The sequence below is a fragment of the Calidris pugnax genome, unplaced genomic scaffold, assembly GCF_001431845.1.
Source record: "Calidris pugnax isolate Ruff unplaced genomic scaffold, ASM143184v1 scaffold144, whole genome shotgun sequence".
Taxonomy (NCBI): Eukaryota; Metazoa; Chordata; class Aves; order Charadriiformes; family Scolopacidae; genus Calidris; species Calidris pugnax.
Genome location: NW_015090911.1, coordinates 3,846,104 through 3,873,301, shown reverse-complemented (window position 1 = coordinate 3,873,301; position 27,198 = coordinate 3,846,104). Strand labels below are relative to the sequence as shown.

The 27,198-nt window shown below is 39.4% G+C and overlaps 1 protein-coding gene across 1 annotated transcript in view; it reads left to right on the top strand.

The window, feature by feature from the left end:
* RIT2 (Ras-like without CAAX 2) overlaps nucleotides 1-17,511 on the top strand; it is a 188,152-nt gene extending 170,641 nt beyond the window's left edge. The window contains exon 5 of the mRNA XM_014949364.1: nucleotides 15,969-17,511. Coding sequence (XP_014804850.1) covers nucleotides 15,969-16,196 — 228 coding nt within the window. The 3' untranslated portion in view covers nucleotides 16,197-17,511. The remainder of the gene's footprint in view (nucleotides 1-15,968) is intronic.
* The last annotated feature ends 9,687 nt before the right edge of the window (nucleotides 17,512-27,198 follow it).

Genomic DNA, 27,198 nt, shown 5'->3' with positions numbered 1-27,198 from the left:
TCCCCTCCCCTCCCCTCCTTCACTTGCCTTCTCTTTCCTTGTATATAGTGTCATTGCCAGAAATGCTGAAGTATTGAAATAATGACAAGGAACTCTTAAAGGCCTATGTCATTCTTCTCAGCATCCGCCACGGGTGCTATGGCACCTATTTCTCTATGATGTGAATAGTTGATTTCATTAAGATAAAAATAGAGCAGTTGTCCCTACTCAACTTTAACTTGGGGTTTTCAGCTTCTGATTCAGGCCCAAAAAACAAGTTGTATAGCTTAAACATTACTTATGTTTGCCTATGAATCTCCATCGTTTAATGAACTATATCAATGAGTGTTAAAATAGTGTTCTAAATACAGCGTTTGACATACACGCGTACCAGTCCAAGTAAGATTACCTTCAAAAAGCTTCCCTTCAATAATTGTTTTTTATTCTTTATTCATCTTGTTCTTTGTTTTGTCTTCTAATTTTTGCGGGACTTTCAGAAAACCTTTAATAACATCTCAAAACGTTGCTCTGAAACTATTAATCTACAAATTTAACTAACAAAAAGGAAGAGAAAGGTAAGAGGAAATGCCATATTTGGGGTATTTCACGTGAATCCTTTAATTTGACATCAAATATAACCCTAAATTCTGGACTATTAATGTTTTATGTGTGGCTACATGCCACTCCAACAGTAACCTTTCCAACCCATCTGTTTGCAAATGCAGGTGGAATGTCACTGAGATATTTCTCATGGTCTCCTGTTAGCACTGGACTCAACCTGCTGACACCCTGGGAAAGCTGAAAGGACACAGATCCTTATCCAAGACTAGAGAACTATTACAATTGATTGGCAGAGCTAAACATCCATACTTTCTATGAGTAGCCCCATCAATTTCATGGAACTACATGATTTACAAAATGTGCAGAATACTAGTAACAGAAAATAAAGTGAGTCAACATCAGACACTTACTCCCTAGAAGACAAAAGAAGTTGAAAACTGTTAAATCTTGTTGTGGGTAAGCTGTAGTGTAATTTTCATTTTAGCTATTTAATCATCCTGTAGGTACAGCTTTTCTGCAGTCTGCAGTGTCCCCACCATCAGATTATGGAGTGCAAAGTTCAGCATATGTTCCAGAATGAAAGCAGTATTGAATAGTCGATGTAGATCAAAACAGTTTGTCTTTCACTAGAGACATCAGAGAAAAGTAACCGTTTCCATAAATGTCAAATTTGCATGAGAAAGCAAAAGCAAACCCCATTTTTCATGGTTAGGTCTCAGCGTCCAGAGCTGTATATGAAAAGATGCAGTCATTCTGGGTTAAAAACAAATATTCTCTTGGATCATTTTTAGCCATCTGTGGTCTAAGCTGTTCCCTTCTTTCACTGCTCCTCTCCTCACCCCCCTTTTTATTTTGCATACTCAGGTATACCACCTGTTCAGAGACGGATGACTCCTTGTTACCAGACTGTTTCTCTAGGACCTGAACCAAGGTGTAATAGAATTTTTTCCCATTTCCTTCAATAATTTTGCTCTATTTGCTCAACCCTCTTGCCCATATGGCATGAGAATTGAGTACTTTTACTCTCTTTTTCGGTGTCTCAAGCTGGGAGGCTGTATTCTGCCCTCCTTGATAATACGTGGTCCAGTTTGAATTTACACTTTTTTTCAGTAACATACTAGTAAAAAAAGAAGAAGAGTCAGTAGTATCTAATCATGCATTTAGAACATGAAAAGTGCTTACAAAAACAAAATCAAAAAGAGGCAAAGCAGAAATCCAGCAGGTAGAAAAATTCAAGCTGTGACCCAAAATTATTACTTACCAAAAGCTTTCACCTGTCTTTACTTACACAGTACCAAATTATCTCTGGTTATTTTTATCTCAACTCAGCAGTTACATCTGCATGTGCATTCTTTGAGCAGCCTAGGAAGAAGCTTCAATGAGGCCGAACCAATAGGGGGGTGCACTGGTAGGTGTACACTTGGGTTCCTGGATAAGAAGTACACTCTATACTGATGTCTGTATCTTTATATATCAATACCTGAGCTATGTAGTTTAAAGCCAAATCCATTATACCCATACTTTTTTTCAACCGAGTTGCCTTGAAAAAAAAAAAAAAAACAATGACCCATTTATGAAGCAAATTGTCCCAAAAAGCCACTTCCAGGCACATGAAGGATAAGAAAGTGTCTGGGAACAGCTAGCATGAATTTACCAAGGGCAAGTCATGCCTGACAAGCTGACTGAATTCTGTGATTGCCTTCAGATGACTCACACTCTGGCTGAGAAAAAAGGATTATGTTTACTTTGACTCTAACAAGAATTTCAAGAATGTCTGTCATAGTGTTCTTGTAGCCAAACAGGTGAGATACGGTTTAGATGGACAGACTACAAGGTGAATGGGTATTAGCTGGACCACTAAGCTCAAGGGGTTGTGATGAGCAGTACAAAGTCCAGTTAATAGCAAATTACTGGTAGTATTTTTAATATCTTTACTACAAAAAATGTTGGGACAGAAAGTAAGTACCTTCACAAGTGATATTTAATTGCATGATTCGGTTGATACACTGGCAGGTTGGGTATAAATAAACACAGAGGAGATATTGCCAGACTGGAGAAATGGTCTGATAGGAACTGCATGAAGTTCAGTAAAAGCAATGTTAAGCTTGCACCTGCAATGGACAACACCATGCAGCAGTTCAAGTTGGGCACTACTGGAGAGAAAATAGCTTTGCAGAAGAGAACATGGAAGTCCAACATGGAGAACCAACAACATGTCCTTAGAGTGAATGTGGCCAGCTGAATCCTGGGTTGTATTAGTAAAGATGTAGCCAACAGGTCCAGGGAAGTGATCCTTGCATCTCTATTCAGCACTTGTGTGAATGTATCTAGAGTACTGTGTTCGTTTTGGGCTCCCCAGTACAAGAAATATTTTGACATACTGGAGTGAGTTCAGCAGAAATCTGCAAGGTGGTCTGGTGGATAGAGCACAAAATGTAACTGGAAATGATGAGAAATCTGAGCTTGTTCATTCTGGTGAACTAGAGGGGAACCATTTTACTGTCTTCAGCCACCTAATAATCAGTCAAATGAAGGTAAAAACTGATTTTTCTTGGAGGTGCACAGTGAAAGAATAAGAAGAAATTAAAACCATTTTTCAGCACAAAAACATCTGATTAATTATGAAGCTTTCTTCAGCACGAGAGTGGTTAAACAGTGGAACAAATGTCCAGAGAGGCTTTAAGATTTCCTTCTTACAGGTGTTGCCTGAATATGACATGAGCAATCTGCTCTGGGTGGACTCACTGTGAGCACTATTTTGGACTACATGAATTGCAGAGATCTCTTCCACCCTAAACCATGTATTGTGGTAGTATAGTATCGTAATTGCCTCTTGTCTCTGAAATGGGTTCTACATTTCTTTTTCCACATCTTTTTCTCAAAGATATCATACCTATCCTCTTATTAATATTCCTTCCATTGAGTACAACAAAACTTTACCACAGGCAGATGTCATTTTCTAAACCATTTAATAACACTCATTTTATTTCTAAGGGTAAAAAAATAATGGGGTGATAACATGTCCTGAATTGCTAGTGACAGTAACTGTTAAGGCTTCAAGCACTTACTGTTTTTCACCAGCTGTTGCTTTTAGTACCAGCAATTTTATTCCCCAAACCTAGGCTTATTTATGTATTTAAGAAAAAAAACCCACCAGCCATTAGGAAATTGTGAGCAAGCTTTCTAAGAGAAATCAAATGAGTTATTGTCTGTGTTTGTCACTGTTATACCTGCAAGGCTGGGTAAAGATGTTACATTTTCACTCTGTAGTCCGAACCATGGTGTTTCTTATCCAGGCATGGATGGCGATCTGCACCTGTTCCAGATTTACCTACCAGCCACTGTGATTATCAGTGATAAAACAGAGTTGATATTTCATTGCCCAGATTAGGTTACTCCCGAGAAGTTGTATTTTTCTTCTTCCCAGCCCTTAATACTCCTTATGTTTTAATGTATCTTTTTCCCCACATAGCATTATCTATGTATTTACTGCAACTTATGTGTTATCTGTTTCCTGTCCTTCATTTTCAAAATTTTTTTATCTGGGAGGATGCAGAAGTAAGGCTTCACCTGGCTGCTTTTAATCCAAGTTATGACCCACCACTTTTTTCTCTAAGAATCTCTGGAAAACCTTCAGAAGAGGCAGGAGAATGCCCTGGCTTGTGGAGTCTGTGCTGCATATGATTTCTTTTCATCTTTTCAGTGCCTTTTCCAGAGGCCACTGGCCAAAGTGCAGGTTTGAACTAGCTAGCTGACTGAAACACAGGAAATAAATAAATGTCAGAAACCAGCTCTAATCCGCAGAGAAGCTGATGCTGAATGCCTCCTGGTACCAAAGGGACTCTTTAGAGCAGTTTTTTGTCAACATCCATATCCAAGTTTTGCTGTAAGGCCAACCTTTTCTGCCAGGTATATTGGAGAGGTTCAATCTGATCCCAGCAGCATTTGTTGTGAGTGCGTTTATGTGTGTAGATGCAGGATCACACATGCCGCTAGGTAAACTGAGCTACAGCCTTATCAGTGGAGGACTGAAAAGTCTATTGCACTGGATAAGAATATGAATTTGTCAGCGGTAATCATGATTTGGGTTCCCAGGGTGTATTAATATAGCATCTTCAACACATCAAAAGAATATCTGCATAATTGGACGGATACATCATGGATAGAGGAGGTTAAACAGATGCTTCTAGCAAGGAGTTTCTGCCATTCTGTTTGTTAAGAGACTGTTTTTTCATTCTACCCCCAAGCTAGCATAATAAACATAAACTCTTCCTCCCCTCCATCACCCTTCCACCTTCATTTTTCTGCTTCTCTTCTTGTCTCTTCAGTATTTCCTTTCCTTTGTGGCAATAAGCATGAACTAGAATCCCAGTCAATGCGTTTGGCTTCAGTTAAAAATTAAGATTCTAGAAAAAATCCTACTGATTAATCCTTGAGCATCAGCATTCCTTAGGTTTCTGTTAGTAAAGTGGCCAAGATGTCTTTGTGATATATGCAAGAAAGTTTGGGGCTATATTCTACAAAGTTAAGATTCTGCGAGCTGTTAGCTGTTACTTTGCTTACTTTAAGGTGCTTGGTACTCTGAATAAAAATCAAAGCCCAGAGGCAGCAAATACAGAAGTGCTATCCAAAGAACCTGCCCGCTGAATGGGGAGCATGGGGAGCTTGCCAACAGGACAACCTAACCACAGATGTACGAACAAGTTACCACGGAAACTATCTGAGTGCATGTTCTTAGCCTGCAGCAAAAGTGAGGGAATTTGAGTGAGGTTAGCAGGCAATAAGAGAGCTTGTTATGTCTAATTAACGAAATGTGTTCTTACAGCTCTTCCTACCCACTGGCCATTTAAGATTTTTTAATTTTTCTCCCTCAGCACATCCATTTCTCCCTGTTATCCCCTTCATACGTAGTTCTTCAGCCTCAACATTTTCTTATGCATTGTCCATGCTGGCAGATCATATCACATGATGGAGCTAAGTCGATCCTCCTTATGCAGCTGTCATTCCCATTTTAAGGTTCATATGTCACAGACCTTTTTCCTTCAGTGTTCTTGTGACCAAGACAAGACCCTTTGCTCATTCATGAGCTCTCTTTCAGAAAGGATCTGAAAAGCAAGACTCCAGTGAAGCTCCCCTGAATTTTTTCAGTCAATTCATATTCTACAAAAGTCTAATATTTTGTCTGAACTAATATTGACATGGGGAAGATCAATGTCATTAGTTTAATAAAGATACTGTGCAAGTATTTCCCATAATGAGATTGTTTGACAAACCCTCCCAATAAACTTCTAAATTACTAAACCCTCAAAATACATGTTCCAGGAAAAAAAACAGCATCTTGCCACCTCAATTTCCTGATATGAGACCCACCTCTCAGTGCATTGAATAATTTTTTCTTTCAAAAGCAACCCATGTAATAGGCGGAAAGGCGAAACATTTTTCTGTAAATTGTGCAAAAGACATTTTGATACCTCATGCATTTGTAACACTTGTTTACCTCAGTAAACAACTTCTGAAAAAAATGTTATTCAATGATTCCATTGTAGTGCTTACAAATCCCTATAGATCCATTATAAATTCTTTCTCTGCCTCCCTTCTGTCAAATACCCACTTGAGTAGCCTGGACAGAATCCCTGGGTCTTAGCAGATGACAATTGCTTGGACATGGAGGGAGAAGGGAGAGCTTTGTTGCAATTCTCTTTTCACTGTCAGGAACGTAGCATGGTGTTCTCTGTTTGCCTGTGAGCTGTGTCTGGGGGAATGTTTTCATATAAAAACTGTACACCGGAGTATATGTGCATTGCACTCCATGTAGTGTGAAGCAGTGTGTGGTGTCAGGACACACAACACTATTTGATGCATTTGGAACAGATATTTTTTGTGACTTTTTTTTTTACTCTAGTATTGAAAACTCATATTCAGCTTAAGCATAAAGGGAACTTTCAGAACTTAATTCCAGTAGTGTGTTCATATGTCTGAAAATTACACATTAAACTGAACACAATTTTTTTGATACTTTGTCTCAAAAGATTCTTACAGTTGTGTGAATCTCAAATATTTTTGGGTTTGTGGTTTTTTTACTTCATTTACATTTCTCCTTTGTGACTATATGTACAAATACACACAAATAAATATACAGCTGTTCCTGCCTCTTCCTTGTCTTCTGTTTAGCACTCCAGATTTCTTTCTGATCTCCTTTAAATTTCTTGTATCACATTTCCCAGACTTCAGGAGACAACTGTCGAAAATAGCACACTCAAAGCAGCATCCTGCTCTGTCCTCCTTACTAACTCCTGCTCTGTTTTTTGATCTTCTTATGTCACTGGAGTGTTTTCAGGACAAAATATTGCAGTGAGAGGCCATGTTGCTCCTATCTTCAAATTAATATAATGACAGAGAGATTTGCACAGGTTACCAGGTATTAGGTAGATTTACTCAGTACCCAGTCTGCTTAGTGCCTGAGTCTTAATGAAGAACTGAACTCAAGTGACTAGTGACATTTTAATGTCTAACACATAAATTAAAATAGCCTACACCAGTCTATACATAGATAAAAAATAGGGGGGCTGGCTGTACTGGACAGATAATTAACTTGTGCTCACAAAGCAATACAAATCACTTGCAGTGTTAAAATAACAGTTCAGTGTTACTATTTGTTTAAAAAAAATCTAAATGATACATTTGCAGCTTTTTTTATATATAATTTTTTAAATAATCATCTGTTGTTAGCAGATTATAATTGATTTTTTGTTGTTGTTGCTTACAAAAATTGAAAAGATTTTCCCTTCTTGTGAACTTAAAACTGCAATTCTGAGATTTTTTTCCCTACAAAATCCTAGTCTCCTCCTGTGAATGTTCCAAGCTGAACTGATGTAGAGATGCCTGCTTTTTGCAACTATCTTATGGCCATCAATGTCTTCAGCTGAGTGTTGCAATCAAAGTACCTTTAAAGATGATGGACAATTTAGAAAATTGTCAGATCTCTGAAAAATGCTTTAAGCAATTGACCCATACTTGTTCATCTCGAAGACTGATGCTAAGCATTTAACACTTCCACATTCTCTTCAAATTAGACCCAGAGCTATTGCTGACTGATGCAGGATCATGTGGCTTTGAGTATCCAACTCAGTCAGATCCTGAGGCCATCTCTCTAGAAACACTCCCTGGTATAAAGATACTTTAACCTACTCATCTGTCTTGCTTTTGACAAGATAAAACCAGACGAATACAGCCTGTAGTAGAGAAGAACAACTTCAGAGTCTAACCTGCAGACAGCACCCAGATTATGTTGTGATTTTTACATGAAATGAGATGTTGATTTAATTATTTAGCTTTACAGCAGTGAAATAATGAAGTAACATTATCACAAGATGGAAACAACAGACCTTGCAGCCTCATGTGTTTCACTTGTTCTGCAACTACGCAACTGAATGGATGCTGTTTCACTTTACTCAAAACATTTGCCCAAAGCAGGAACGAAATTACCTAGAGACATAACCCCTGTGTTATAAGGATATTGTACATAAAAACTGTGGGGAAAAAGACACATCCAAAAAGAGAGAGAAATACTGGACAAAAGTCAGTGCTGGGCAGTAATCTTCACCACAAAAGACCGTAAAAATCTCCAGAAATTGTTCAGATGTGAATTAGCATTGGATCTTAAGTTTTTTCCTATGAAAAAGAGTGAGACAATGCATTCAATGAAATAGCTAGTAATAGCTATTCAATGACCGTAGCAGGTCAGAGAGACTGTCAGTCTAATCTAACAGTGGTCAATAATGAAGAGCATAAGAACAAGCGTTCAGTGATGCTTCATCAGATTACTTTCTCAGTCCTAAAAAATTTGCAGTTCCTTTGGATTGAGTAAGAGTATGATTCTTCCTGTCTCAAAACAAGGACTTTAAACTGTGTTTCGTGTCCCACCTTAGTAACTACCCAGTTGAAAAGGGCATAATTTGGGACAGATGTATCTCTCGGGTTTTGTCTAGAAATTTAATTTTTCACAAGACTATTTTACTGTTTTTCTTCAAAAAAAGAGAAAATTAGTTTTACAATCCCACACTCTTCATAGTCTATCCCCTAAAAATAAGACTCAAGGTTCATCATGGAAGCCCCAGACAGTCCTGTTATTTCCTGTGTTGATAAATCTGCATTTTCCTTCCTGTCCAAATGCCAAAGCCAGGTTGCAAGGGAAAGGGAAAGAGTAAACCTCAATAATGCAAATGCCTTCAGAGGTTTGGAGAAGCTGGTGGTGTGAGATGTGTAGTACTGTGCCATGTGCTGTTTCCATACCGTCTAGTCTGTCAAAGCATAAATTCACAGAGCAAGACCACATCTAGTAGTCTTCCAATATCTAAAGCGGACCTAGAGAAAAGATGGGGAGAGATTCTTTATCAGGGAGTGTAGCAATGGGATGAGAGGTAACGGTTTTAAATTGAAAGAGAGGAGATTTAGATTAGATATTAGGAAGAAATTCTTTACACTGAATGTGGTGAGACACTGGAACATGTTTCCCAGAGAAACTGTGGATGCTCCATCCCTGGAGATGTTCAAGGCCAGGCTGGACGGGGCTTTGAGCAACCTGGTCTAGTGAGAGGTGTCCCTGGTCATCACAGGGCAGGGCTGGAACTAAATGTTCTTTAATGTCCCTTCCAACTCTAGCCATTCTATGATTTTATGATCTTTTCCTTGGCCCAGTCTGCTAATCCTACATACACCCATGGCCATTCATGCTAGACCACATTCTGATCCCCAATAAAAACAGTAAAAGGTCTCACAGAGTGGCAAGGAAGGAAAACATGGAAAACTCTTAAAAGACACCAGCTTTCATATAACTCTTGGGAGGGAGAAAGAGGAACAGAACTAATTGCAATACTCTCACAATAATGATTAATTGTATGGCAGCTTTAAACTCATCTAGCCTTCTAATCTGGAAAGTCAGCAAAGCTGAGCCTGCAGAATTGCCTGCCATGAAGTTGGAGTGAGGTTCATTCAACTAATTACTTCTGAAGACTTCCAAATGGATTTAAGAGTAATGGTGTTGACATGAAATTCTCCTCTCACGTCTCTGCAGCACGTTACTCATCTACTGCTCAGGCTGCTGAAAAGAGATGTTCGCTTCCCAGGAGACTGAGTTAAAAAATAAGGTGCACATGTTTGGTGGAATGAAAAATGCTGGTTTGTGTCAGTAGAAACTAGTTGTGAATTTTAGTGCAAAATTGGCCAAACCAAATTGGTAGCTACAATGTACACATTTGCAAATGTGATCATACATAAAGACTAAAATGTTAATGCTCGCAGAAGGAAAACTTTCAACATTCTATTTTTAAACAATAATCAATTTTAAAATTAATTCAAAATTCTGAAACAAAGCAGAATGTTTATGTTGAGGAAGACAGAAACTGGACATTTTAGCATTAAGAATTTTTGTTTTGCTTTTGCATTTACTGTGCATTTACTTAGACCTGAAACATAGTCATATTGGATGTCTGGCCACAAACAAGAAACACTAGTTACTCAGAAAGCCTAGTCTTCAACATTTCTTTCAGCATGAATTGATTTCCACTTGATCTTGTTTTTTCCCCTCCTTTCAGGGATGTCATCACTCCATAGCAAGAATATGATAGACAGTTTATAAATGTAAATGTCTGAAGAAAGAAAAGAAGGGTAAAAGGGCTTGAAATATTTTTGTTCTTCTTTTTTTTAAAAAAAAAAAATTCTACGAGAAATATTATGTGAACAAATAACAACAGTGCCCCTTGTCTTAAAAAGACATGAAGATTGATTTTTCTGTTTTATCTGGTTCTACTCAGGTTTTCAACCTCAGCCACTGTTGTAATATCCAAGTATTTGAGCTTTGACCTGAACAATAGCATTTCACACTTGGAAAGATCCTTATACCAGCCTGTAGAAAGTCTCTGCCACCATGCCTGTTGATACAACGCTTGTCCAAGAGAAAAATTAATAACTGTCAAAAATGACATAGGTATAATAGGTGTGCTTTTGGGTTAGTGGGTTGGATTGCATGATTCTCAAAACAGGAATCAAATGCTTACAGTGAAAACCTTTGGCTCTAGGAAACGCAGGTGGCAATGCAGGAACAGTCACCTCAGTCTTTGCTGGACCCGTCTATCAGTATACAGAGCTTGTCCCTGTCTAGATTACTGTGTAGGTCCCTGACACTTGTCAGCACTGGATGGTCGGGGATCACCTAATGTCTTCCTGGTACCTTAGATGTAAAGTGATGAACTGAGACTAGCGGAAGTTGGTCAGTCCTGGTTGTTGTTCATCATTAATGAGAAATCTCACAGGTGTTGTGTGGGAGTGCCTTTGGCATAAACTCAGAGGTCAGTGCTGGAATTTAAAAAAAATATCATGAATGTCAGATAAGCAATACCCATTTTTTGCTTTTTGTTGTCCTGCATGGCATTCACTTTCGAGACCCATGAGATTATTTTTCCCCTTTCTTCTGGCAAATGTGGTTATCAGAGACCCAGAAAATCATCAATACCTTTGATCTCTCCAGTTTTTTCCTGTGGCATATTATAGGTTTGCTCTTTATTACGTACATTCTCATATTCTGGAGGAATGGACTGTGATGAGAAGGGTTGTGAATGTTTATGTGAATTCCTCTGGATTGTTTGCTTGTCGCTAAACTGGTATCCAGGTGTTAATACACAGCCTGGTATCTGGATATTTACTGCAACAGTGTCTTCAGGAAACGAAAACCCACCAGAGATGAAGGGAAGAGGTGTGGGTCTTTCCTAGACATCATTCAGAGTACTCATGGCTTTTCCTACTCCTCTTATTATTTGCTGTGCTACAAACAAGGCTGCTCAAAATGCTGCATCTCTCTCATCCCCCAATGCTCTTAAATGGTTATCTTTTGTCTACAACTCACATAAGTCATTCCCTATACAAATGTATAGAGATTGATCAAAACCCACTAGAATTCCTTCTATTAGCCTCAGTGGGATTTAGATGAGCACTGTGTTAAGCAACACGTGTCCCCTTCTGTCTCTGATTAATGATCAAGACCTCATGTTTTCAGCAAAGAACATTCACAGAACAAAGCTTTTGAATCTATAATTATCACTCCGTTTCCCATTGCAAAGTTAATGAGGTTTGTCATGGTGGAAATCTCTGTAACAAAAATTTAAGAGAAGCCTTGCAACCCTTAGCACTCTACATGCAGCCTCCGGAGTTCTCCATGACAACCCTGAGGTCCCAGTCACAAAGGGAAAGCTGCAATAGCCATCTCAAGTAGACCATGCTGTTGCAAGGATGAGATGCACAGGTGGAAATGCATTGCTTCCCTACATGAAGACCACCACAGGCTCACCCAAGGTGATGCTGCAAACTCTGCTAATATGATCTCTGTCTATGAAATCTAATTTGGGATGCTTCTGTTGCTGCCTTGACTAAAGGAGAGACAAAGCTGAACAAAAAATATTCTCATCCTGATGGAGATCTGTCAGCTAATGACAGTCCAAGGGCAGAGGTAGAATATTGATCTGTTTATTTCTTTGTACTTTCTTTCCAGATATTTTTATGTTCTGCCTATGGAGGCCAATGATTGCCAGTGCCTCTCCACCCACCATCCAGCCCAGGTAGCTTTGTGCTCTCCTTTTGGTTTTGTAGGCGCTGACCTTAGTGGGGAACTAGCTGTCTTAAAGATGGCAGCTCATCCATCACAGCTTTCACAGGCTGTCAGCATTGCATTTAATCTCACTAGTAATTTTCCAAGAGAGGTTTGCAAAAACCACAAACAGAATCTTAATGCTGTAAACTGCAGTCTGTAGCCAGTGAAGACTGTATGAAGCTGTGCTGTGTTCCAGCCGCCCTGAACTACCAAGAGATGAGAAACTCCCAAATTCAGTCTACAGTCCCCCGTGATATTGTAACTGGTGTGTCTTCCCTCTCAACTCACATGCACCCAAATGGACACTCAGAACCATGCATTTTGCAAGGAATATGTGAGAAGACTGTTTTCCTGGGGGTCACACATCGTGTTCATCTTCATTTAATGGAGTTGTCCTTCTGGGGGATTTTGTTCTTTAGTTACACTGCAAGCTTCAGTGCCTTGTTTCTGTAAGTACTGATCCACACATGTGCCCCTCCCCCCAAGGCAATCAGAGTTTTTAAAGTTTAGATCAGATTCAGGAAGCTTCTGCCAGCTCTTAAATTTTAATTTTTCATTATCCTTACTACACCAGTCTTCCACTTTCATTCCCTTCTTAAAGTTTACCAGCAAAGGAACAAGCTAAATTGGAATCAATATAACCAGAATTATACTCTGGGAAACAATGCCAGTTTCAATCACAGAGGGTTGCTCTAAAGATGAGATATAAAGCCCTGCTTCCCAGATATATATTCAATAGAATGACCTCGTTCCCTGACCTGTCTGTTCATGTCACACTGACAGATCGTATCTTCTTCTGGCACAAACCCACAGAAGCTGCAATTTGTCAACAAGTCCCTGAGCTGTGCAGATCAAGGATGGATTTTTATGATATAGTTTCTCTTTTAGTGATAAAATGGGAACAAGGTAAATCCCTGGAATTACGTGGGCGTCAGTGACCTCATCAAGAGCTTTATCCTTTGTTTCTCATTTCATAGGTGTCTAGCCTCTTGACCGAGTTATGAACCGAAAGAAAAACATCTATTTTTCCTCTAGACATCTCTCTCTATATACAATTTCTTCAGCAATCAGATTAATTACATTGCTATAGCTGTATTTTCGTTGGTGCTGGAAATAGCAGTGGTAATTATGGCAACATTAGATTTCAGAGGAACCTGTTTTCAGCCTTGAAGCTGAACAACTTCAACTAAATGTCCTGAAATTGTTTTTGCCAGGTGTCCTCATGCTGAATTAGTTCATAAAATTTCACCATAGCAGTTAATTAGTTCCTGAGGGTAAGATTTAAGAAAAATACCATGCTTTGAAATGAACCATTGCCATTAATATTTTCAATTTTATGTCTTTAATCTGGCAGGAAACTGGAGCCAAACACAAACTTTTGCTGCTTTTTATAGAAATCTAGCCAAATTTGGCCAAGTTACAAGCCTCCAGCCACACAGAGACAAGAGGGATGTTTTTCTGTACAATTTATTTCTCCTGAGTATTCTCCAGTTCTCACAGCTCTTAGCAGTCTTGTTTCATTACGGAGCATAGCATGTCTTCCCTGCAGTTGTTCTTCCTTGCAGGTGGAAGAAAACACAGTTTTCATCCTAGAAAAGACAGGAGAAAGAAAAATAAAAAAAAGAAAAAAAGAAAAAAAGAGTAGAGCAAAGGAGGATTTAGATGTGTAAACACTAGAAAATCATGGAGCAAAGGGAAGGGCAATTTTGTTATTCTTGAGGTTTTCTGTGCTTACAACCTAATTATATTTATAACCTTACTATTCTTTAACACAAGGAACTTTCAGTTTATGTGCATTTTTCTTCCTTTTATGGAATGAATACGTAAAATCTTCACTGAAACTGTAGCTATGTGTAATCGTTTGCTCAGAACTGCAGTGTTTTTAACAAAATAAAATAAAAAACCGTTCTTTGGCTCAAACAAGGCATAGCAAGGAAACAAAATTATTATGAAGTCCAAAATAGACCAAAATTTTCTTCTATCCAGACAATCAATTCACAATGGTGCCCAACAGACATATTGAATCATGCATTTTTGCTTACACAGCTGCCCAGAGAAAAACAAGGACCATATTGCTACCCATCTCCTTTTTCTAAAGGCTGGCAATTATAGCACTTGGAAGGCGGTAACAATCTTTCATTGTGTCAGTGAGTATTATTCAGGTTGGATTACAACATTCCTGCTGACCCTCACAATATTCTTAATTAAATTAAGATTATACCTGTAACATAGAAGAATGATCCTACTAACATTACGAGGTTTGTGACTCAATGCAAAGGTGACAGGGAGGATTTCTGTGGTCTGTGTCATGCAGGTACATGCTCGGTGCAGATTTACCTCCAGGCTGGAGTGAAATGACTTTCTGTTTCATCCAAAATCCTTTTTCACACTCTGTCCAGCTTTGTGGTTAGGTACAAGAAATGCATGGTGATGTCGTAACTTTATTATAACGAGCTTTTTCATCTCGGCAGGTATGAGAGAGTTTGTTTGTAACTCAAAACATCAGGGTTTATTTCCCTAATAGATATAAATGGCACTTTTGGGTGCGTGAAGGTCTTGTGGTAGACAGTAGCAATTTCACAGCCTACTATGTAGCCTTATACAAGGTTGTCTCAAAGTACTTTATTTTGTCTTTTTATCTAGAGGGTTGGTAATTTACTTGAATAAATCATGATATCCAAATACAAATAAAAACAAAGGCTGGAATTTCTGACCTAGAATTTGAATACATTTAATTCATACAGTTCATTCATTCATTCATTCAGTTTTGTGTTCAAATACTGAAAAGAAAAGATAGCCTACTGGCTGGAAAGCTAGCTTAACATTTAGAGGCTCATAGGGTTTGCTCCTTGTTTTGCTACAGACTTGCTACATGTTACTGGATGAGCTCCCAAAGTGCAAAACATAGGTCAAGTGGTAGGCAGTAGTACTCCTTATGCAAGTACTTAAAGTCTATCTAAACCACATACTAGTCAGTGTGCTGACCACCCTTTCATTTGGCAGGTTGGCAGGTCAAATGCCAAGAGGTAGCCAATATGAAAATTTTACAAATAAGATACCTGTTTTTCAAAATTCAGGCAAATTAAAAAAAGATCTGCCCTGGATTCCTCTAGATTCATGATTATCCCTCCCCTTGCAGTTCCTCAAAATACAAACACACATTTTCTCCACATTTTCCGAGAACAGTAAGTATACAACGCTACTTAGCGAAGATGGGCTGAAAAACAAGTGGATTTGGGATTTTCACACAGCTCAGGCATGAGCTAAGTGATGGGATTACAGGTCCACCAAGACCAAAATACTTAAAGGCAACCTCAGAAATTAATGTGAATGAAAAATCTTAAGCTGGTGTGCTTAAAGAGTGTGCTTAAAGTCAAGTTGCCTCCAGGATTAGGTTAATGCTGAACAGGGATTTTCTAGGACCTTAATTCTATGTAATGCTTTTTGGTCATCCGTTCCAGTTTGTGGAATAAAGGTACCGACATTATTAAACTGTACTTGATTGCTGCACTAAGCGGGGGAAATGCATGGAAAAATTGATGCATCAGAATTAGGGAAATAATATACCTCAGAACATGAATATTGTCAGTATGCTCTGTTCAAACATCTCCTGGATTCAGTCTGATCCTTGATTCTTGATCCTTCTCTGTTCGCTACTGTTAAAATATTTTCCTGTAAAAGTAATTTGCAGTATCGAAAAAGTCAGACTACATATATTGTATTGTTCTCGTGTTGATTCATGTTCTGTGAATTAGGCGATATTTATGGAATTTTCTTTTCCTTGTAGGTTTCGACTGAAGAAGGAATGAGCTTAGCCAGAGAATACTCCTGCTCTTTTTTTGAGACTTCAGCTGCCCTCCGCTTCTACATTGATGATGTCTTTCATGGACTAGTGAGGGAAATTCGAAGGAAAGAGTCTTTGCTGCCCATGGTAGAGAAGAAGATGAAGAGGAAAGACAGTCTGTGGCGGAAACTGAAGGGATCCTTGAAGAAAAAAAGGGAAAGTACCACCTGATGGCAATTCCTCATGAGCCACCCATCAGGAGCTGACCACAGTAACACGTAACAGTTCAAAAAAGGCAGCATTGACACAGCATCTTCCAGACCAGGTCCTGGAGTTCCTTCCCTTCAGTCCTCATGCAGAAGTAGCTCCTTGAAGGCCCAATTAATAGTTGCCCTGTGGCTCCTCTGTATTATAGATAAAGTCACTTAGCATACCCTCCCATCCCTTCTCTGAAAATCTGAATGGAAAAAATACTGTGGTTTTTTTACCTGGCCCCTGGCTGGTCTTCAAATGTTAGGAGTTAAGCCAGCATCCAAGGCAGAATCAGCTTCCACCAGCTGAGTGCACTTATTGCCTCCTCTCTATGTACATGGATCATTTCACCATCCTAGGAATGAGTAGCATTGCTTTCAATGGATATTTTGACTGCTTAAGGACTTTAGGATTTGACCTTCAGCTTTGCTTTCACATGTAGGTTTAGGGTTAGACTGTGCTCAACCTGCTTGCATGTGTGTGTACGCAAATGTGTCTGTGTGAACCAGGTGCAAAGGGAATGCTGGGGGCTCCCAGTTTTGACCCTCTAGAGCACTCATAGTGTCCTTTCCATTTAGCAGGGAGAGTTGTCAATCATAGCACAAGTCACGCACCAGCTGCCCAGAGGCTGCAGGGCTACTGTTTTGTCTCCTCTGCTCAATACTCACCAGGACTGGCTAGCAGACTGGTGTTCTACAGCCATGCAGTGCATTAGAATCATAGAATAGTTTGGGTTGAAAAGGACCTTTAGAGCTCATCTAGTCCTCTCCCCCTGCAATGACCAGGGACATCTTCAACTAGACCAGGTTGCTCAGAGCCCCATCCAACCTGACCTGGAATATTTTCAAGGATGGGGCATCTACCACCTCTCTGGGCAACCTGGGCCAGTGTCTCATCATTGGCCACACTCCTGTGTCCTGCCAAGGAGCACACAAAGGCACTGTCTCTCTGATACTTCCCAGAGCCCTCCCTAGAGCTGTGCAGCTCTGTCTCAGCACGTAATAACATCTGCAATGTAACATTCAGGCCTCAAGCTACTAGAGAATTGCATCAGGTCAGGCACTACCCTTCACAGTCCTTGACCATCCAAGTGAATAATTTGATTGATCAGTTGGACAGGTCTTTTAAATATCCCTTTTTAAAGCTGGCATGAAGTAAGGTATAGTCTTCTCAACCTTTTTTTTTTTTTTCCCGAGGCTTCTTTCATTATTGACTTTATTTAAAAATTTTACAATTAAAACATGCATACATTTTGTCAAAAAATAAAGATTGTGATTTCCATGGAACCACACCAGTAGTCAGTGTCATTTGTGTCTGTCCTGGAATGATAACTGATATCATTAGAAAAACATGTATGTCCGTTAGTAAATATTCATTTTTTTCACTTTTCTTCTTTGACTATTTTGCAGGGTTTAAATTAATTATATTTTGGATTACCTGGGGGCACAGTTGATTTGGTTTGATTTGTTAAATTTGAAAAGGTTATGGTTTCATGAAAAATTTCAGTTCATTAAAATCTAGTGGTTTGTTCTCTGCTTTCTCTGCCTTTCAAGAAAATCCAGTGATAATTTTTGACTTGTCAAAAATTCTCTGCCAAAAGTACTACTTTGTGTATATGGTTAGATAATATGTGGCTATATTTCTATTTTGGAAAGATTATTCCAGAGGAATACAAACACATACACACATTTAAGGTGATTTTCTATTTCCTGCCTCCAACAGCTGAAGTCTACATTTATACTACTGTAATTACTATTATTATTTTACCTGTATTGCCACAGAGATTTTAGGTCAAGCATCCTAGAAACAAAGAGATGTGCTTGTCCAAAGAGTTTATGAGCTAAGTACTGGTGGAGGGACAACAGGAGCCTGCACTGAACAGATGGTAGCTATGAGACAATAAATTACAAGGGGAAACATCTGTGACTGTTCCAATGCTGCACACTGTATAGAGGGGGATGAAGCAGTCATTCCATGTGTAAAAGACCATAGAAATTAGTATCCTGAGAAACCTTGAGGGATGCTCATTGGTCTTTTTCAGGCAGTTGCCTAAGCTTTGAGTCAATTGAAAACCATTTAGCATTGGTTGTTATGTCATTTCACCCACCCCGCTGAGGGACATATATCAACACTGTCTTGGCTCTGTAGTTTTAGGGGTACCTTGCTTCAGGTCAGTTCGTGATACAGAAAAGGTTGCAGAAGAGGGTGTAGATACACTCTAAGATTAAGCCTTAAATGGATTCATAAATTAAAGATCCCCATCCTCTGACACTAAGGTCATCTGGCGTGAAGCAACATCTTTCCATGTTATTAAACTCTCTTAGCCTTCACAGCAGGGTTACCACAGGCAAACTGAGGTTGGAAGTGGTCCCTGGACTATGTTATGTTCTGCACCATGCTCAGCAACTGGTTACAAAAGTGTTAGCCTGCTGTGGTCTGAAAGCAAGCTAGGGATCATTTTACCAGTTTAGCTGCATAGATGTGCTTGGGTGGCTTCCTGATTATGTTCAAATTACTAGTACAGACACAGCTTACATAGTCATATTTTCAGAAAAATCAAGTCACCAGGTTCCCTGCAATCAGCCCTTCCATAACACATTTTGAAATATAATTGATACAAGGTTAATCTCTTTAAGAAGAATGAGGCATCATACACTCTGAGGATCTTCTGTTATGTCTTCCATGGGAAATTTCAGGCATTTGAATATGTAGTGGGCAGAAAAGTCTATATTTATGTCACTCCAATTTGATCACACAAATCTTAATCATAACATCTAGTCATTAAGAGGGTCTCTTTGGTTAATAAGGGGAGTGAGGTTCCTCTGGTTCGTGATTTGTCCCATCTATCTTGGATGGTTAGCAGAGGATGACTCACTCCCTGAAATGGCTACCTCTTTCTGGTGACCATCTGACACTCCCTAAAGAGAAGCTTGGTCTCCAAGCCTAACTTTTTGATGGCTAAATTAAGATATGATTTGTCCACCCAGTATCTATGGCAGCGAACGGCGCTGTAAATACTTGGCATTGAATCTTGTCTCTGAAACACCTGATCATTTTTTTTTTTTTAAATTAGGAAAGTTGTTCTGATTTACCACCACCCATTTCCTCAATAATCTGTAACATTTAACCTCGGTTAATTGAGCAGAGCTGATAGAGGTTATAGTCAGTGAGAATAACATAAGTCATAACTGTACAAGAGTCTGGGTGCAGCTGCTTTACCTAATTAATCATTATGATCCCATCACAGAAGATTGTATTTAGCTATCAAGGCTAGATGACAGAATTACAAAACAGCAGCTCTGTGTCTAAAGGCTTTTCCATCTCTGACTAGTCTCTCATCTAATCATGCACGGAAAATTTGAAGAAGGAAACTATCACTTTATTTTGCTGTGTTGCCTACAATCCCATGAAGGTGGCAGCTATAACTTACTCCACTGTCAGACTGTGTTACAGGTGGACTGCAATTCAGCTTCCTCCAGAATTATAATTAAATCTAGCTAATAAATAAAATAAAATAATAACACTTTGCAAATACATCCGTAGTGTCTCCAGCAAATACATAATATATGGCAGTTAATTACCCTTCTTCCCAGTTATGGCAGATCACATGTTGTGTCTAGTTGAGAAGTAATCTAGGAAAGGCTTTAACTCAACGTGGAATATTGGAATACTTATCTTTTCCCTTTTCGTGGGCTTTGCCTAAAAGCCTTAAGACTTAAGCACAGAAACCTGTGTTCCATCAGATGGTCAGTTAATGAACTACATTAACAGTCTGATGTCTTTACAAATGATTGAAAACATTTTTTACACATACAAAATATAATATTTTGAGACTGAGTTGTAAGAATTCATAGCTAGAATGAAAAGAAGGAATACTCATTTTGTCCGCTATATATATTATATGATGTGTACACACAATATATATGTAAACAGTATATATAATAAATAATATATATAGTTTCTGTGTTTCTCATTCTTAGCCTTTCTTAGATGTTTAATCCCTCCTTGTATCGTGACAGACAGAAAAAATATATGCAACGAGCCATAGATGAGCCTCAGCAGAGTTTAGTGTCTCTCAGTGGTGATTTACACTCTACAACTGTGTCAATGTCTTCTCCCAAGTTGAATGTTACAGTCTCTGTGGGCCAGATTGTGATATTTGTGATAAACAAAATGGCTGCCAGTGGGCTTTCTTGTAGAGACAGTAAACAAAAGTACCTGCTGTAGCCACCGCAGAAAGTGATACTGAGATGACAAATGTCGAGTGTTAAAAATTAAACTTAAGACTGTCAATTCATTTCATACAAATTACACAAAGTTTGCAGTTAGCTATAGGAATGTACCAGTGTTTGCCTGAATTTGTACTAGCAATTGAAAGATGGATGTCTAGCGCAGGTAATTATGCTAATATAATTCAATTAAGTATACTTACAGTAGTTAGCCATATTTAGAAATCCCCCTCAGGGACTATTATTTATACAAGTGTGCATCATGCACACTGCTTGTTATTTATGACTGAAAAAGCCCCTGAAAATTAGCAGAGGAAAGGCAAAGTTACAGAACATGACTTTAATACAATGAAAAATCTCTGTTATCATAAATTGAATGGCAGTTGAACAGAGTAGTGTCTTAAACCAGTTGTAATCAGCCCCCTTTTCAGCACTGTTTCTAGTTTGATGTGTTCCTTCAAGTATGTGGAGCTCTGTAGGATGTCTGCCTGGCAGAATGATTTGTAATGAGAATGGCATTGTCTCACAGATGCTGTGAAAGTCACCCCCAAGCAGCATTGCCCTGCACCTCTAGCCTGATTTATCACTCCCTGTTGCTCCTAGTTCTAAGCCTCCTCAATTTGAGCTCTCCAATTTTGTTACATCGTGCTGAATTATGAGGGTGTTTTGTGATGAGGACAAATGTCCACTCAAGAGCACCAAACTCATTTCATGATCTGAACTTTTCCCCCAAGAGGTAATAAAGACAAGAACATCCAAAACCATTGCATCACTTACTGTATATCTTCTGTCAATAGACAATGTGACAATGAGATTTTCCTATTCTCACACTTTGTCATGCATCATTTTTTTGCAGTCCTTTTAGGCTTAAAACTGTTTCAACAACTACATGACCAAACCCAAAAGCCATTATTTGTCATGGTTGCAGTTGGAACAATATCATTTTACCCTTAAGTTTAAGTTTAATTAGTAGAAGAGGAAACCATTCAATTTCACATCTATAAAATCCAATGGACAAAAGTTTTCTATTTGCCTGCACTTATTGCATTCTGCAAACAAAATAGTTTGGAATTCCTGGTCCTGGAAAGAATAAATCAGGATAGAGGCAGCAGATTCAGGATTTGCTTTGTAAAAGATCATTGTGACTTCATTCAGTCCCTTCCAACAATGTAGCCTGAAGAAGATTCTTAAGCAGTTTCTTCCATTACTTTCTCTGCAACCCCAAAACATGAAGGCTAACCTCTCCACCTTAAATGCCACCCACATAAACTCACTGTTTTTCATTTTTATTACACTTGTTCTATTGCGTCACTCTCAGCAATGTAAAAGATGGTCTTGGGTGCTTTTCACAAACTAAAGACGCTGCATCTTCTGCCTTTTGCATAAATTCCCCATTAATTTAATGCTCATATTGAGGTGAATGAGTAATATTTTTAATGATAAAGTTTTTCAAAGTCACTCAGCTTTCTGAATAAGAAGCTGATGATTTCTGCAGACTGACTTTGCAAACTGACACTGCTAGACACTGCTGACTAATCACAGATGCCTCTTTATCTAGGACATTGAATGAATAAGCTTGAAGACTTAAGGTATTCAGCTAGTGTAAGTGGGCAGCTCTTCTGAATGCAATGGAAAACCTTACAGTTGATTCCCATCCATCTCCAGAAAAGAATTATGTGTTATTGGATGATGATGAATACACTTCAGTCATAAAGAAGAAGATGAGCTTTCTGAAAATTTACAAAAACCATACCCCAAAGCAAAAGACAATTTAAGGAAAACAAAATAAACAGGCTGTTAGTAATGGGAAGGATAGGTGGAAAGGGTAGAGGAGAATACAGTATGTGTAGAAGTATGAAAGTAAGTGAACCTGGAATGCCTTACACCATGCTCCATTCTGAATGTGTCTTAATGCTTTCTAAAAAGGGAGTCAGAGCAGATATAATCTTAAAAAGATACAAGACAAGCTGCAGAGATTTGATTCAAATGCACATACCATAGGAGTTTGCTGGAGGATATTAAGATGAGACTCACGGAATCACGGAATTGTCAGAGTTGGAAGGGACCTCTAGAGATCACATGGTCCAACTCCCCTGCTACAGCAGGAACGCCTAGAGCACATTACTCAGGACTGCATCCAGGCGGGGCTTGAAGATCTCCAGAGAAGGGGACTCCACGACCTCCCTGGGCAGCCTGTTCCAGTGCTCCATCACCCTCACCATAAAGAAGTTTTTCCTCATATTTGAATGGAACTTCCCATGTTCCAGCTTGACCCCTTTGCCCCTTGTCCTATCACTGGAAACCACTGAAAAGAGTCCAGCTCTAACATCCTTCAACCCACCCTTTAGATACTTATAAACATAAATAAGGTCTCCCCTCAGCCTTCGCTTGTCCAGGCTAAAGAGTCCCAGCTCCTTGAGCCTCTCCTCGTAAGGGAGGTGCTCCAATCCCTTAATCATCATAGTTGCCCTACGTTGGACTCTCTCCAGTAGTTCCCTGTTCCTCTTGAACTGAGGAGCCCAGAACTGGACACAGTATTCCAGTTGTGGCCTCACCAGTGCAGAGTAGAGGGGGAGAATGACTTCCCTCGACCTGCTGGCCACACTTCTCCCTATGCAGCCCAGGATTCCATTGGCCCTCTTGGCGACAAGGGCACATTGCTGGCTCATGGAGAGCCTGCCATCCACCAGGACTCCCAGATCCTTTTCCTCAGTAGTACTTCCCAGAAGATCCATCCCTAACCTATATTGGCACCTGGGGTTCTTCCTGCCCAGGTGCAGGGCCCTACATTTGTCCTTGTTGAACCTCATTTGGTTCTTCTCTGCTGAGCCCTCCAGCCTGTCCAGGTCACGCTGGATGGTGGGACAGCCCTTTGGGGTGTTAGCCAGTCCTCCAAATTTGGTATCATCAGCAAACTTGCTGAGGATACACTCTGTCCCCTCGTCCAGGTCATTGCTGAATATGTTGAACAGGACTAGACAGACTATTGACCCCTGAGGGACACCTCTGGTCACAGGCCTCCAACTTGACCCCACTCCATTAATGACAGCCCTCTGAGTCCTGTCACACAACAGGACTCAATCCACCTCACTGCCCCCTCATCTAGCCCACACTTTCTTAGTTTTCTAATGAGGATGTTATGAGAGACAGTGTCAGAAGCCTTGCTGAAGTCAAGGTAGATGACATCTGCTGCTCTCCCTTCATCTAGCCAGCCAGTTACAACATCATAGAAGGCTATCAGATTGGTCAAGCATGATTTACCCTTGGTAAATCTGTGTTGACCACTTCCAATAACTTCTTTATCTTCAATGTGTTTGGAGATGACACCCAGAACAAGTCGTTCCATTATTTTCCCTGGGACAGAGGTGAGACTAATTGGCCTGTAGTTCCCTGGGGTTTCCTTCTTGCCCTTTTTGTGGACTGGTGTGATATTTGCCTTCCTCCAGTCCTCAGACACTTCTCCTGTTCTCCAAGATATCTCAAAAATTATAGTGAGTGGCTTAGCAATAACATCTGCCAGTTCTCTCAGCACTTGTGGATGCATCTCATCAGGGCCCATGGACTTGTGGATGTCTAGTTTGGCCAGGTGATCTCTAACCCAGCCCTCCCCACCAGAGGGGGAGTCTTCCTCTCTCCAGAACTTCTCCCTTGTCTCCAGCATCTGGGATTCATGAGGGCCAGCTTTGGCAGTGAAGACGGATGCAAAGAAGGCATTCAGCAACTCCACCTTCTCTGTGTCTTCCACCACCAAGATTGGTGATAGTAAGAGTAATAGTAACTGATGATGACTCGTGTCATCCTATAGATGATGTAATTTGGTTGGCAAGGAAAATTGAGGGAAGAGGACAGAGAAACTACTCCTTCTGTGCATATGCAAGACAGTTTGGCAACACATTTTAGTAAAAAAAGTATGGAGAATGCAGCATAGAATTGAAAATTAAACAAGAAGAAACAATATCAAAACTCAGTGAAGTAAAAGGGAAGTTTGGATTTCCTTCCCTGAAGTATACATCGGGTTTCTAATGAGAATCTGACGATGGGTGACTATGGAATGTTTCCCCTTCACTAAAGCTTCTTTGGATACTTATGAGAATAACTCTCTCTGTGGTGTCTTCTGGCTCCCCGTACTGTGTATGATTCAGAAACTGAAAGCAGCTGGTTTCAACTGAACAGTTCGGGGAAAAGTAGGATGCTCAGCTCTGTGTTTTGGATGGATAGTAGCAAAATCCTCATTTATATGCCTTATAACTAACATAAAAGATGTTATGATAGCTCCCTGCTGAAGATTTTAAATGGTACTTCAAATATGTGGTTTCATCTGGGAAAGCAGCTACCAGTTTGCAACCAGTGCATGCAGATCATTCGCTGCTGTATTTTTCCCTCCCACTGTTCTCAGACCAGATGTTAATGAAAAATGTAGGAACCTGTTTCTGCTCTCCTGTTCAGTTAATAAGGTGTTCACCAAATACTCCTAAGTCTTTATCTAGCAAAACTGGATGAGATCCAAGTTATCAGAGAATACAGCAGGGATGTCTTTAAGTAGGCAGATGTTCAAAGGAGTACTTTGAACAGTTCTTCGACCTGTACAGAGTTGATTACCATGATGTGGATGAAAGATGAGAAGAAAAAGAGATGAAAACACAAAGCCTAGGAGAATATGCTATAGCTGCCAACAATAAACTTCAGAAAGACTTAAGTTATAGAAGCTGTAAAATATTTCTATGATAAAAGTTCTGAGTCAGGATAGACCTCCTGGGACTGGTGAGAAATTTGAGAACAGCCAGTACCATATCAGTTCTTTCACCTAACAGAGACTTTTCAAACCACTTACCATTGAGTGATAAAGAACCTTATAGGGAATCACAGTGATTCAAATAGACAGGAGAGGAAAAGACATATTGTGACACAAAAGGACCTGCACTTTTAATGGATAAGGAGGTCTTACTGGTTTGCATACTGCCCACCTTGTGTCAGATTTTGTAAATCAAGAACAGGTTTGAAGATCCTTGTTAAATTACCTCAGTGTACTATGCCAGTATATTACTGTCAATAATTTTACTGATATGCAAGTGTCTGTGATGATCTTCAGCCCAATACTAAAGCAGACTGTCCTCTTCAGATGACATCTCCCAGATACTATACAGAAACTGCAGTCCCAGATATTAATTCATTGCCATATGTTCACCAATAGCGTTGCACTGATGCTGACTGTTAAACCTCAGACTTTGCCTTACAAAGGTGTTGCTGGGCCCATGGTCACCTGCGGGCTCACTTAGGGGGCAGAGAATAACACAGAGAGAGGCTAGAGGAAGAATTCCCCTTGTCTCATCCATCACTGCCTTTTGGTCTGTGTCTGGTCTGTTCCCCCTGGGGTGGCCATGAGCAGGAGAAGGAACACCATCACCGCTGGGAAGGCACCTAAAGGCCGATGAGCATCCCCAACCATCCTTCAGCTGTGCTGATTGAACAGCAGGGGAATGACAGCTCTTCTCGACACATTTTCTTCGTGCAAAGGAATGTCAAAATGCCAGAGTTAAATAAGATGCTTTTTACCATTTTGGAGCTATAGATATTCTTTTCATCTTGTAAAGCAGGGCAGGCACGATCTGACTGCTTTCTCAGTGGAAAATATATAATCTATATATCCTAAATAGTCTCAGAGACACACATGTATAATCATACAAACACACTGTGTTCAAACCCCAGAATTTTGTCTGTTCCCATCTATCTTGCAGTCTCTATCTGGAAGTAAAGCTAGGATGAATAAAAAAACAAAGTATTTTTTTCTCCAAATCTTTGTGCCTCCAGAGGAAAATAAGAGAGACCATGCTCCTGATGGCATTACTAATAATACCCACAGCACGTATATTCTATGTGTCTCTTTGATATCTTTTCGTTACTTTTTTCCTAAATTTTAAAAGCAGAATACTGTAACTGTCACTATAGAGAAAGCCAGGAAAATCAGCTTAAATTAAATGTTTAACTTTTATGTGGCCATATTTACCTAAAAGAAGTACTAAATGTGGGCAAATGGATTTAATTGTACCTGTGCTAATTCACTGTGAGAATGAGCAAGCTATTGGCACTTGGCGGAGTACTAGCATATGACTTATTTTAGAGATTTCAAATCTATGTAATAAAAGTGGGCCAGAGAGAAAGAGAAGTCTGCTGGGACAACTTTGGGTATGTACATTAAGCAGTAATAATAGAAAGAAGTAAATAGAAGTCCAGTATTTGGCTAACTTCCAACTGGTAAGACATATTTTATGGTAGGCAAGGCTTCCAGGGGAACTGGTAAAGACCTTTACATTTAGGTCACCTATATTTAGACAAGATAAAGCATCATGTCATGTCCTACTAAGAATTGTCCCAGCTTCATAGATCATTTCTGTCTCCACCTTTCACATTTCAACGGGGGGCTGCTGTGCTGTTGACTACAAAACAATGACTGCATTTGAAAGAAGTATGAGTATTATTTATCTAGAAATAAAATGCATTTATCTTTAGAAAATAATAAGTTGAAAGGGATAGGGTCCTTCTTAATTCTGATTTGTTCGTAGTATTTTTTGTGGGATATTATTTAGTTAGGTCAGAGCTTAAGCACTGTTACTTAAGTTACATGACACATCTATCAGGGTTTTGCCTCTTCTTATAGGAGGAAAGATTTGTAGATTCTTGATTTGGTACAGTTCTTATTGCTTTATCTTAATTAAGGGTTCATTATACAGAAAAATGTATGTTCTATACTACAA